This window comes from Carettochelys insculpta, chromosome 4, assembly GCF_033958435.1.
Source record: "Carettochelys insculpta isolate YL-2023 chromosome 4, ASM3395843v1, whole genome shotgun sequence".
In the NCBI taxonomy this organism is placed as follows: domain Eukaryota; kingdom Metazoa; phylum Chordata; order Testudines; family Carettochelyidae; genus Carettochelys; species Carettochelys insculpta.
The window spans coordinates 80452866-80465585 of record NC_134140.1 but is presented as its reverse complement, the minus strand read 5'-3'; the positions used below and the strand labels follow the sequence as shown (position 1 = coordinate 80465585).

The 12720-nt window shown below is 45.4% G+C and overlaps 1 protein-coding gene across 1 annotated transcript in view; it reads left to right on the top strand.

Moving 5' to 3' along the window:
* Window positions 1-9476, top strand: part of RBM46 (RNA binding motif protein 46) — a 36540-nt gene extending 27064 nt beyond the window's left edge. The window contains exons 3-4 of the mRNA XM_074993149.1: window positions 252-1034; window positions 9421-9476. Of these exons, the coding sequence (XP_074849250.1) occupies window positions 252-1034; window positions 9421-9476 (839 nt within the window). The remainder of the gene's footprint in view (window positions 1-251; window positions 1035-9420) is intronic.
* Window positions 9477-12720: the final 3244 nt, after the last annotated feature.

Genomic DNA, 12720 nt, shown 5'->3' with positions numbered 1-12720 from the left:
ACAGAGAGATCTTTCACAAAGCCTAAATTTTATTACTGATCTTTATATTTTCAAACAATGTCTTTGTTTAGGGAAGTGAATGCAAATAAAACATTTAATAGTTTTTTTTCTTTAATTTCAGATTTAGTATTATAAGTAGTATAGGCTTGTTTCAATGTTTTGGTTCCTGGAATTGTTAATTAATATTATTTACCTTTAGCTTTCTTTTTTCAGTATTACGCATTTTACTTAAATATATTTCTTTGTCTTAGGAACATTCCAGCTATGGGGACATACTATTCAAGTAGACTGGGCAGACCCAGAGAAAGAAGTTGATGAAGAAACCATGCAGAGGGTTAAAGTGTTGTATGTAAGAAACTTAATGATCTCTACTACAGAGGATGCAATTAAGGCTGAATTTAACAAATTCAAGCCAGGAGCAGTTGAGCGTGTAAAGAAACTGAGAGACTATGCTTTTGTTCATTTTTTCAACCGAGAGGATGCAGTTGCAGCCATGTCAGTTATGAATGGAAAATGTATTGATGGTGCTAGTATAGAAGTAACACTAGCAAAACCTGTAAACAAAGAAAACACTTGGAGACAGCATCTTAATGGTCAAATTAGTCCTAATTCTGAAAATTTTTTACTTTTTGCTAATAAGGAAGATATTCATCAAAAATCGGTAGGAAAACAAGCAAATCTTTCAATTCGTCTTAATGGTCAGCAGAGTCCAAGCCCCCCTGAAATTGAAAGGTGTACTTACCCTTTTTTCCCAGGGACAAAGCTTACTCCAATTAGCATGTATTCTTTAAAATCCAATCATTTCAGTTCAGCAGTTATGCATTTAGATTATTACTGTAACAAAAATAACTGGGCACCACCAGAATATTATCTATATTCCACAACAAGTCAGGATGGGAAAGTTCTCTTGGTATATAAAATAGTTATTCCTACTATTGCAAATGGATCCCAGAGTTATTTTATGCCAGACAAACTCTGCACAACATTAGAAGATGCAAAGGAATTGGCAGCCCAGTTTACACTTCTGCATTTAGGTAAGTTTTTAATAATTCTTTTAAAGTAGTTCTTAAGAATTGAAACCAGAGAAGGTTGCTATAAATTTGTTCTGTGTTTGTAACCTACGTACCTTCTGACTGTGGGCAAAAGCTAAGTTCTAAATTCACCAGTTTAGAACTCCAGGTAGGTGCCATTGTTGCTTGTGATAAATAAGTAGTAGAGGACGAAGGAGATCTTGAACCTCACACTTCTAGGGTCATTTTTCTACTTTAGTTCCTTCATACATGTGTAGGTTCTAACAATACATCTCATTTTTTAATCTTTTTTTTCTATTTTTTTAAATACTTTATCCCATTTCATCTTATTTGAACTGAGTTAAAAATGGGTTTCAATAAAAATTTCATTGTAGAGTATACATTTTGCTCATAGGACCATAGGTTACAGGAGAATAACCAGGAAGAAGTACTAGTTACATGTCAGAACTATAGGTGCTTTCAGGAGGTATTGTCTTACTTGTCTCTTGAACCAAGGACTGTGGCAGTAGAATGATGGCTTTACAATTGCCTACTGTGGGCCTTGTGCAACAGGCAACTTGGCTAGACCAAAAAAATAGGCTTCTGTATGAAGGTGAGCCTAGATTTAAATATCTAGCTTTATTTTTTGAGTAAACTGTTTGGATATGTCTCCATAAGAAGCCGTTGTCAACAGAAGTCACTTTTGGAAGGGATTTCCTGGCAAAATTTCTGTTGACAGATCACATCTACACATAAAAGCAGATCAAAAGAGCAATCTGCTCTGTTGACAGAGAGCAGCCAGACTGCTCAGCCCTCTCTTGACAGAACGGCAAACTGGAAGCCCTGTTGACAAAAAGGCCTTGAAGCGTCTACACGGCTGTTTTGTCAACAAAACACTGTTGAGAAAGACATTATGCACGAATGGGGAGAGGTATAACGCTGCTGGCGGATGTGCCCAGTTTTGTCGACAAAGTGCATTTGCTGTGTAGACACTTCATGTTTTTTTTATTGGCAAAAGCTCAGTCTTGCCATGAAAAGCTGCTCATATAGACATGGCCTTTAGATAGAGAGGAAAGGAAAATGAATGCCGATTGCACCTCCCTGGTCTGGCGCCCTCGGGACATGACCAGTCCCAAACAAGGGGATTTGATAGACCGGGGAGGTTCCCTGCCTCCTGGCCCCACCTCCAACCCCCAGTTGCCCCCTCACCTCCGGCCCTGGCCAGGCTGCCAGGTGTGGCCCCGGCTCCAGCCTCGGCTGAGCTCCCTTGCATAGGGCTACTGGTCCTCCTGTCACCAGGCTGTCTTCTGGCAGGGCTCCCAGCCACTAGCCCTCCTCCCACTGGTCTTTGGTGTAGTAACAGGAAGGATGTTGCCAGAGCAGAGAACCCTGTTTTTTAGAGGTGCTATCTGTAATCCATATTCAGTTAACTAGATGTGGAAAGCAATTACCTGATTGCTCTGTAATGACGTTCCCAAAGTTCTAGAAGAATGACTTGAAAGTCCCAGCTGATGAGAGAGTGCTGTAGTTTAGTGACTTCAGGACTTTTTTTTTAAATCTGCTAAACTGAAAAAATAAGATAATTACATTCCTAGTCTAGGATCTTTATCTGTGTGTACATACCACTTTAGGATTGAACTACCTGTGACAGTAGGAGAGAGAAATTTTGATAGAATTTACCATGTTTCTTCTAGTTCTGGTATCTTCCAGTGATCCCTACTCAGTTAATTGGAATTCTAAAATTACATTTTTATTTCTGCTTCTTTGGAAATGTAAGTAAATATTTATACACTTATATAAATCAGCACCTAGCGTGTGTCCTGTGTTTATGTATTCTGCAGAGCACTTTTCTTTTCTGTAATGGAGATTTGTGGCAGCTTTCAGACACCCCAAAGAGGATCACATGCCATCCCTGATAGAATGAGTAAAGTGGAGTATTTCTATAGGTACAATAATTTGTACAGAATATGTGTTAAATGGTTAGTAATCTAGAATTATTCTCAAATGGCCATATTGTTACAGCTGTAGAAATTGTCTTCTTTTGTCATTCCTTTTCTGTGTATCCTTATGACAATAAAGAACACTAGACTATGTGGACACAAGAAATAGAAATAGAAATTAGATTAACTCAGAATATCTTTTTATTCCAGAAAACTACTGAAAATGTTGGTTTGGGTTGCCCTCTTAATTACCCAGTGGCACACAATTTTTGTCTTCTATTGCTGGACGTACACTTTGTGTGTTCAGTTGTGTCTTCGTCATAGAAACAGTATGAAAAAGTTTCAAATTTGTTCTTTTGTTTGGTTTTTATCCTTTATGTCCAAAATGTCTTCTAGGAAGGAAATGTCCAGTATGTACAGCCTATTCATTCCTACAAATTTAGTAGTGATTTATTTTATTTACATGTGTTGGTCAGTTCTGAAGGGAAAATATTAAGGTGTGGTTGGTTCATAATGTACACAATAGGCTGCAAATTCATTATCTTTGTGTTCTTTAAATGCTATACACTCAGTCAGCTTCATATCTGATAACAGCCTTTGGAAGATGCATCCTGGGAGCCCAGTATTTTTTCCTACTGTCATTAGAACAGCCAGATTTTGATACCTTTATTCTACACTAGCAAGTCCTTTCGAAATAGATTTTGAAAGGAGGGCCACTTCCAAAAAATTCCATGGTGCATCTACACACACAGAGTGCTCTTTCAGAAATTATTTCGAAAGTCTGCGGCATGCCTTTTGAAATCGCTCTTCCCTTCCCATTTCAGGAAGAGCCCCTTATTTCAAAAGAAGGCAAGTGTAGACACTTGGCAGGCTTCTCTTCCGAAAGAGCAGTCCCCCATGGCGCAGGCCAGCTGGTGTGCGGAGACACCCTGCCAGCACTAGCAGGGCTCTGGTCAGTGCATCTGGCCACGTTTAAAGATGCAGTGACTCTTAAATCCTGTGACAGGAGGTGAGCGCGTGCTGGCTGCAGGAACTGCATGAGCCTGCAGCTGCACACCCTCCTGGTGATGACAGAGGCATGTGAGGTACCCCACTGGCTCCATGGCCAACCCTCAAGACCCCTGTGTCCGTCAGGGGCCCTGCTCCAACTCACCAGAGGGATTCACAGAGGGCAGCCAAGGGCCAAAAAGAGGACCCCCTCCTGAAGCGAAGGAGAGATTAAAGACTTGCTGGTGCTGTGGGGTAAGGAGGAGGTGTACTGCCACACCAGTGTCTGGTGTCTGGCTGTTGTAGGATTCAAGATCCAGCCCTGCCCCCCGCCGAGCCCCATTCAGCTTACCAGGTATGGTTGAAAGTAAAGGAACTGCGACATGTGTAACCCAGGCCTGGGATGTGGCTGGCCACTTGGGAGCAGCACCCACCTGCTGCCCCCTCACAGGGCGTTCAAGCAGCTGCTGGGGCTGAAGGATGCTGGTGAGCCAGAGGCTGCGTTGGACACGGTGGCGCCCAAGGCGGAGGCCCAGCTGGTGCTGGGTGACCAGGCAGGACTCACGGTCAGGCCCTGTGACCAGGACCTGGAGACATCGAGATCGAGGTCCCCTCCAGCTCCTCAAGCCAAGACCTCTCTACCTGAACCAATCCTGAAGTCCCCGAGAGACCCACAGGTAGGTGACCAGCAACTTGGACACCCTGTTCCGAGGGTGGGGCCACCCAGCACTGCTGGCAGTGGGCTGGCCACTTGGCAGCAAGTTGTGTCCCAACATAATCTGGCTCGCCATGGCCCCGGAGCCACAGAGTGGCCTGCGCACTGCACTGAGCTCCCCCTGCTGTGGACAGCACAACCCACAAGCCTGGGGAAGAGAATTGGGAGTGGGGTGGATCCCCCCGTGGCATGCAGCCCACCCGTGTGGGGACCCCTGAGTGCTCAGGATCCCCCAGGGCCCACTGGCTGTCTGAGAGAGGGCTGGCCACAGGGGGTGGAGGGTAAGGCCCCTGGGGCCAGATCACGGGGCTGACAGGTTGCCCCCTCTCCCCTTTTTTTTTCACAGCACCACTTCCCGAGGGCAAGGTGAGCCCTGTCGAGGCTGAGGGGGCTGTCCCAAGTGCCGAGGGAGCCAGGCCATTGGGACACCCACCGCCTGTGTGGGTCTGTGCCTGGAGGCCATGCCACCATCACTGCCCTGGGGAGGACGAGGTCAGTGCACAGACAGCAACCATCCGGGAGTAGGCTGCCGTGTGCTGGTGGTGGCTGGAGCTCGAAGAGGGAGATGGGTGGCAGCGTGAGGCCTGGGGCGAGGTTTCTGGGGCCCTATAGGCCCTTACCAAGGCTGCTGCCCAGCACGTTCCCCTTCTGCCTCCCAGGTCACCTTTCCTGCTGCTTTCAGTGCCACCTACCCTGCTGCCCCCCCCGCCATCACCCTTGCAGCCCTCAACTTCACCACCCTGTGCCCACCTGATGTCTCTCCAGCTGCCCTGCTGGAGCTGGCACAGCTGCTCCTGGCCAGGTGGGTCATGCCACGCTACCCCCCACCCCCCATTCCTGCTGATGAGGCTGTGGCTGCAGCACCCATGCCACACCCCTACCTCCCCATGGTCCCAGCCCTGCCTGGATTCTGAGTCGTAGGGCCTCCTGCAGCTGTCATGAGTCATGGCCCCCCACCTCCTGTAGAAGACTAAGGTCCCCACCTTTCCCACACACTGTACATAGTTCCCACATAGTTCCCACTGTACATAGTTCCTGTATTTTGCCTCCCACTCCCTGTTCTTATTATTGCACCCAGAAAATTTGTTTTGAGAGTTAACAACTTTATTTACAAACACTTTCATATGGTAGGTGGGGGATGGGTGATGAGTGCACGTGGGGGGCAGTGGTGAGGGGCGCACTTATAGGAGTCAATGATGGGGCATGTGTGGGGATGTCGTGGAGGGTGCTTAGGGGAGCCTTGTTGGGGCACCTTGGCAAAGGCCACCCTGAGGGCCTCACTCACCTGCATCCCATTCCAGTTTGTGTGACGGCATGGGGTGGCTGCTTGTGTGCTGTGGCCACTGCTTCGGTAGTCCACTCTTGCACAAAGCACTCATGCTTGTTCACAATATTGTGGAGAGTGCAGCATGCATTCTCCACCATGGGCACATTCCGCAGGCTGACCTCTAGCCTTGTGAGGAGGCAGTGGATGGCCCCTTCATCCGGCCAAAAGCTCTCTCCTCTGTGCCCTGGGCCCAGTTCAGGCACTTGTTAAACCACTCCTGGGTGGGTTGGTTTGTCCTGTGTAAGACACACCAGCCACAGGTGGAGGGGGTAAGTAGCATAGGCCACAATGTATGGGGACATGGTGGTATCCCCAATGAGATCCTGCAGGGGGACGTGAGTCCCTTCCTGCAGTTGGTGGCCCAGCTAGGAGTTGCGGAATATCCGGGTATCATGGGCCCACCCAGACCTTCCCATGCAAATGTCCAGGAAGTGATCCTGGGCATTCATGAGGGGGCTTGCAGGACCATGGAGTGGTACCCCTTTCTATTAACATATTGCCCCGTGCTGTGGTCTGGGGCCCGGATGGGGATATGGGTCCCATCAGGGCCCCGAAACAGTTGGAAAAGCCAAGGCCAGCAAATCCCTCCCTGGCATTGTCGAGGTCCCCCATGACCCGCCACAGGACGATGGCATTGATCGCTCAGATGAACTGCATGGGTTGGAGGGCGTGTGCACTGTGAGTACAGGTTGGGAAGCTAGGGCACTCTTTATCCCCAGCCCATGGCCCCTCCCTGTCCACTCCTATGCCCCTCTCGGACCCCTCTCTCCACTAGGGGTGTGTATGTAACCCAAGCGTCACTTACCTACAGTAGGACAGCCCTGACCGTGGACCTTCCCATCCCAAGCGGGTGGCCAACTGAACTGTGGCTGTCCGAGATAGTCGGCTTCCATATGGCGGTCGTCACTCTTCTTCAGAGGGAGCCTGGGCCTCATCTGCATGCCCTGGTGGTGAAGGGCAGGGACCAGCCAGTGGCATAGCTCCAGGAAGGTCTCCTTTCTCATCTGCAGGTTCTGGAGCTTATTACAATTCTGAAAGACAATTTTCTTGTTTCTAATTCCAGTTCATCTTTTTTTCATCATGTTTTGCAGCTAGCTGGATATACGCTGAAGTATGGCAAACAGAAACAGAGGGGCTGTCTAAAATATGAGTTCAGTTATTGTGTTCAAGATGGTCTTTTTCTAAATCAAGAACAAAAATCACCTGAGAAACTTTCTGCTCTTGGTCTGCCTTTCAAAGCAGTGATTTTTAACATAAATATTTAATCCTGTTGTTTCCTCAAAGATACCATTAGGATCCATTTTTCTACAAATTGAGTAAAGAAACATTTGCTTTCATGGTGCCATGATTTAAACATTAGGCTTTTCATTTTTTCTTTTAAATGATTTATCCTTTTTTTTTTAAATGTCCTCAGTTTGCTTTTTCAAAATTCAGGATATATTTGTTGGAGTAATTAAAGTGAAGTAGGAAGGCTTTTTCATTGCTGATAATTTCAGGCTAACTTTTTAAGATACTGACTTTATCCTAGTACTTCAATTTCTAATGCTTCCTTGCAATACAGTAAAGTCTCAACAGTTCACAAATTTAGGTATTTGTGAGCAACCACTTCCCCAGGGCTCCAGGCAGGGAATGCTGGCAGCTGCAGCTTCCCCACAGCCCTGGGGAGGAGTGCTGGCAGCCATGGCTTCTATGGTGCGGCGGGGAGGAGTGCCAGCAGCTGCGGCTTCCCCAGGCAGGGAGCCCTGGCAGCTGTGGCTTCCCCAGAGTTACGGGGAGGGAGTGATGTCAGCCGCCATTTCCTATGGGGGGTCCCAGGCAGGAGTGCTGGCAACCGCCACTTCCTCCAGGGCCCTGGGCAGGAGCCAGCTGCCCCAGTCCCTGTATTTTGGGGGGACTCATGGCAGCCACCTTAGCTATCCTGTGGAGGGGTTCCAGGATGATTCTGGGGATTAACTGGGGCGGGGGGGGGACATGGCACAGGGCAGCAGCAAGGCTTGAGCCCCTTCCACTCACTGAGTTGGTGGGAACTGGAGTGTCGTAGCAGCCTGTTTTGCTCCACCTCCCTATGCTTGGCTTTACCACGGTGGCTCTGCTTCCAACTGCAGCAGAGAAACTTAGTGCAGCAGGCTGAAAGACCATGGTGGAGTGACTGGTCCATTCTGGCTCCTGACCCCACAGTGAATATGGGGGGCTCAATCCTTGCTGCTCCCTTGTGCCTGGTCCCCCCTTCTAATTCTCTGGTTTGTGTTCCTCGGGGGAGGAGGTTTGGGCAACGGGGAGGAATGGGAGAAGTGATGGATCACTTTAGGGGGGTGATGGAAGGTTGACCCAGGTCTTGCACTCTCCTAGGAATGGCCCTTCCAACAAATTCCTCTCTCTGCAATAAAGAGAGCCCCACACAAAGAGCCCCATTGCTCACCTGCGCAACTGTCTTAGCTAAGCTGCAGTCTGCTTTTGAAAGTTGTAGGTGCTGTACTGTTGTGGTTTATGGGTATGATTTTTTTCTTAAAAAGGCCCACAACCTGATCTCTAATTCTGATTGCATCTTCCAACCACAAACAATTTTGTTTGAACTTGGAGCTTCTCACTTTAAAATCAGCCTTATACATAACACAAAGAAGTATTTTTCATCTCTGAGGCTTTCATTGTAAGGCAATCTCTGCCTTCCTTTTTCAACACAGAGTACTAAAGTTTAATAGGCAAAAAAAAAAAAGGATAGTGCTAATACTTTGTGGTGTGTCTTTATGATGTATAAAGAAGGCATAATTGTTTAAAAAGGTTAAATCCTGTCTCTTACATTAGAAATGAAAGTCCGATCTTTTGTAGATGACTGACTGGATTATTAGTAATTATTTCAGTTTGAGTTGTGGGTGTTCAGCATTTCTGAGAACCGTATCTTCAACTTCTTTGCCTTAGTTTCCCCTTCTGTTTAAAAGGGGATTCTTGTACTTCAAAAACTCAGCTGTTTAAGAGTTGAATAGTTAAATGTTTATAAAACATTTTGAAAATAAGAAGTTATTTATTCATTCCTGAGTATCAGTTATACTGTCAGGAAATTTTTATAACTGAGTCCCTTAGGCTATGTCTACACTAGCCTCCTGCTTCAATGGGGGCACAGTGATCAGAGTGATGGGAGATTACTAATGAAGTGCTGCAATGTATATGCAGCACTTCATTAGGCTAATTCTCCCCTGCGGCAACTTTGAAGTACTGGCATGCCGTGTAGTTGCAGGCACATTGAAGTGCCTGCACTACTTCATAGTGCCTTTACTCCACAAAATTTTGCAGCATTTCATTAGTAATCTCCAGTTACTTTGATTACCATGCCCTCTTTGAGATTGGGGGCAAGTGTAGACATAGCCCTAGTGTTCTGTATACTTCAAACACTGATCATAGCATTGTCTTGAAGATTCAGTTATTCTCTGTCTCAGCTGGTTACAGACAAGGAACATAACCTCATCAGTCTGGATCTATGCAGGAGAATTTGGAGAAAATAAATGTTAGATAAGAAATATAGACTTGGCAAATTGGGTAAAGTCCTTGGCGTAACTTGATACACTTCATTAGAAAGTACGTTGGCTCATTTTACTCTGCTGCTGAATGTCCAGGTTATATCACTGTTATGTTGAGAACTGATGAGCAGGACCCCTTGGGAAACGAAGATGAAGGGGAAAGTAGTTCAAGAGAAGTGGCTGCATTTTAAAGAAGTCTTACTGAAGGCACAGGAACAAACCATCCTGCTGCATAGTAAGAAATGCAAATATGGTAGGCAAACAGCTTGGCTTAACAGGGAAGTCCTTGGCCAGCTTAAACTCAAAAAGGGTGCGTATGAGAAATGGAAACATGGACAGTTGACGAAGGAGGAGTATAAACATATGGCTAGAGAATGCTGGGCAGTAATCAGGAAAGCAAAAGCACAATTGGAACTGCAGCTGGCAAGGGATGTGAAGGGTAACAAGATGGGTTTGTACAGGCATGTTAACAGTAAGTGGATTGTCAGAGAAGTTGTGGGGCTGTTACTGGATGAGGTAACGTAGTGATAGATGATGTAAGAAAAGCCGAAGTACTCAGTGCTTCTTTTGCTTCCATCTTCATGGACAAAGACAGCTCCCACACTACGGTGCTAGACAATGCAGTATGGGAAGGTGTAGTGCAGCCATATGTGGGGAAGGAGAGAGTTGTGAGCTACCTAGAAAAACTAGATGTACACAGATCCATGGGCCTGGATTTAATGCACCCAAGGGTACTGAGGGAATTGGCAGATGTCATTGCTGAACCTTTGGCCATTATCTTTGAAGACTCGTGGAGATTGTGAGAGATCCCAGATGACAGGAAAAAGGCAAATGTAGTGCCCATCTTTAAAAACGGAAAGAAGTACAATCGAGGGAACTATAGACCAGTCAGTACCTCAATCACTGGGAGAATAATGGAGAGGATCCTCAAGGAATCGATTTTGGAGCACTTGAAAGAGGGGAAAGTGATCAAAAGTAGCCAACATGGATTCATCAAGGGCAAGTCCTGCCTGACCAAACTGATTAGCCTCTATGACAAGGTAAGAGGCTGTGTGAACACGGGGAAGTCAGTGGATGTGATATACCTTGACTTCAGCAAAGAAACAGTCTCCCACAACATTCTTGCCCATAAATTAAGGAAGTATGGATTGGATCCTTGGCCTGTAGGATGGACAGAAACCTGGTTTGATGGTTGGGTCCAATGGTTAGTGGTCAGTGGCTCAATGTCTGGATGATGGTCTGTTTCAAGCGGAGTGTTTTGGGGCCGGTGTTGTTCATTATCTTTATTAATGACCTAGATGAGGGACTGGATTGCACCCTCAGCAAGTTTGCAGACGATACAAAGCTAGGGGGAGAGGTAGGTATGTTGGAGGGTAGAGATGGGATCCAGAGTGACCTACTTAAATTGGAGGATTGGGCCAAAAGAAATCTGATGTGGTTCAACAAGGAGAAGTGTAGAGTCCTGCATTTGGTATGGAAGATTCCCAAGCATCGTTACAGGCTGGGGATGACTGGCTAAGCAGCAATACAGCAGAAAGGGACTGAGGGGTTATGGTGGATGAAAGTCTGGATAATCAGTAGCCAAGAAGGCTAACTGTCTATTAGGATGCATTAGGAGGAGCATTTCGAGCAGATCTAGAGAAGTGGTTGTTCCCCTCTATTTGGCACTGGTGAGGCCACATCTAGAACATTGTGTCCAGTTTTGGGACCCCCAGTATAAAAAGGATGTGGATGTGCTGGAGCAGGTTCAGCGGAGGGCAACAAAAATGATTAAAGGGCTGGAGCACATGACCTATGAAGAGAGGCTGAGGGATTTGGGCTTGTTTAGTTTACAGAAGAGAAGACTGAGTGAGGGGTGGTTTTAATAGCAGCTGGCAACTTCAGGAAGGGGAGCTCTAAAGAGGATGGTGAGAAACTCCTCTCAGTTTCAGATGGCAGAACAAGGAGCAATGGTCTGAAGTTACAGAAGGAGAGGAGTGGGTTGGATACTAGGAAGGACTACTTCACCAGGAGGGTGGTGAAGCAGTGGAATGCACTGGCTAGAGAGGTGGTGGATTCTCCATCCCTAAAGGTTTTTAAGTCCTGGCTCAACAAGGTTCTGGCTGTGATGACTTAGTTGGGGTTGATCCTGCTTGAAGCAGGGGGCCGTACTAGATAACCTCCTGAGGTCCCTTCCAGCCCTATGATTCTACGATCTTATTTTGAGTAGTCCCAGTGAAATCAGCAGAATAGTTTATGAATTGCTCAGTGTAGCAGAATGTGGTACCCTCAAAATATGTTATTTTAAGGGTATTTATCTAATGTGTTTAAAAGAAAACAAGTAAAATGAAAAAGCTGATAATATAAAATTTGATATATCATATGAATAACTGGAACTATGCAATATAAAGCATTTATTCTCCATATCTTTAGCAGAAGATATAACAGGGCAGGTGTTAATTTACATGTAGGTCCCATTTCAAGCAAGTATATGTGAAGAGCTTTGCTGTAATTTTGCAATGAGGGTTTGTGTGAGTGTGTGTATAAATAAATGCAAATAAAACATTAAAACTCTTCTCTCCAGTGTTTCTGGATAACTTAATAACTGGCAGTTGGATGTCAAAGTCACTTTTAAAAATTACTCAATGAAAAGTATCTTAACTTTTGTTACTCATCTTGTACTGAGAACTCTAGTGCATTGTTGTCTACACATTTGTCAGTGAAAGATCAGAGTCTTTGCTTGCACATTCATCGCTTACTGATGTATATGTTTTTGCTAATTTCTACCTTGAATGCTCTTTATTGGAAAATTAAATTTTGAAAAATATTACCTATTTTTAATCTCAACATTTAAAAAGTTTCCATTTTTTTAATTTCTCCCATTTTCTTTAACTAGGTCCTTTCTGATGATGCTGATGATGAACTTGCACTGCTGCTGGTGGTTTAATTCCTGTTCACTAAACATTTATTCTGCTTGATTTCATTAAGTTACTACTTGCCAAAATTTGAGGTATAGCATTTAGAGAATTATAAGGATACTGTAGTCACCTTAAACTGACTTTACTTGCAGTTCCCTCTGGAGAGCATACAATACTTGCTGGAAGCCAGAAGGGCTCTCTTTTTTTATTTTCTTTCTAGAATCAACTGTGCACTTTGTTTAGTTTGAAATACTATGAAAAGCATAGTTGAGTGTTTGAAAAATTCTGAATTCATTTTTGAGAAAACGATAACACTGTATGGTGTAAGAGAA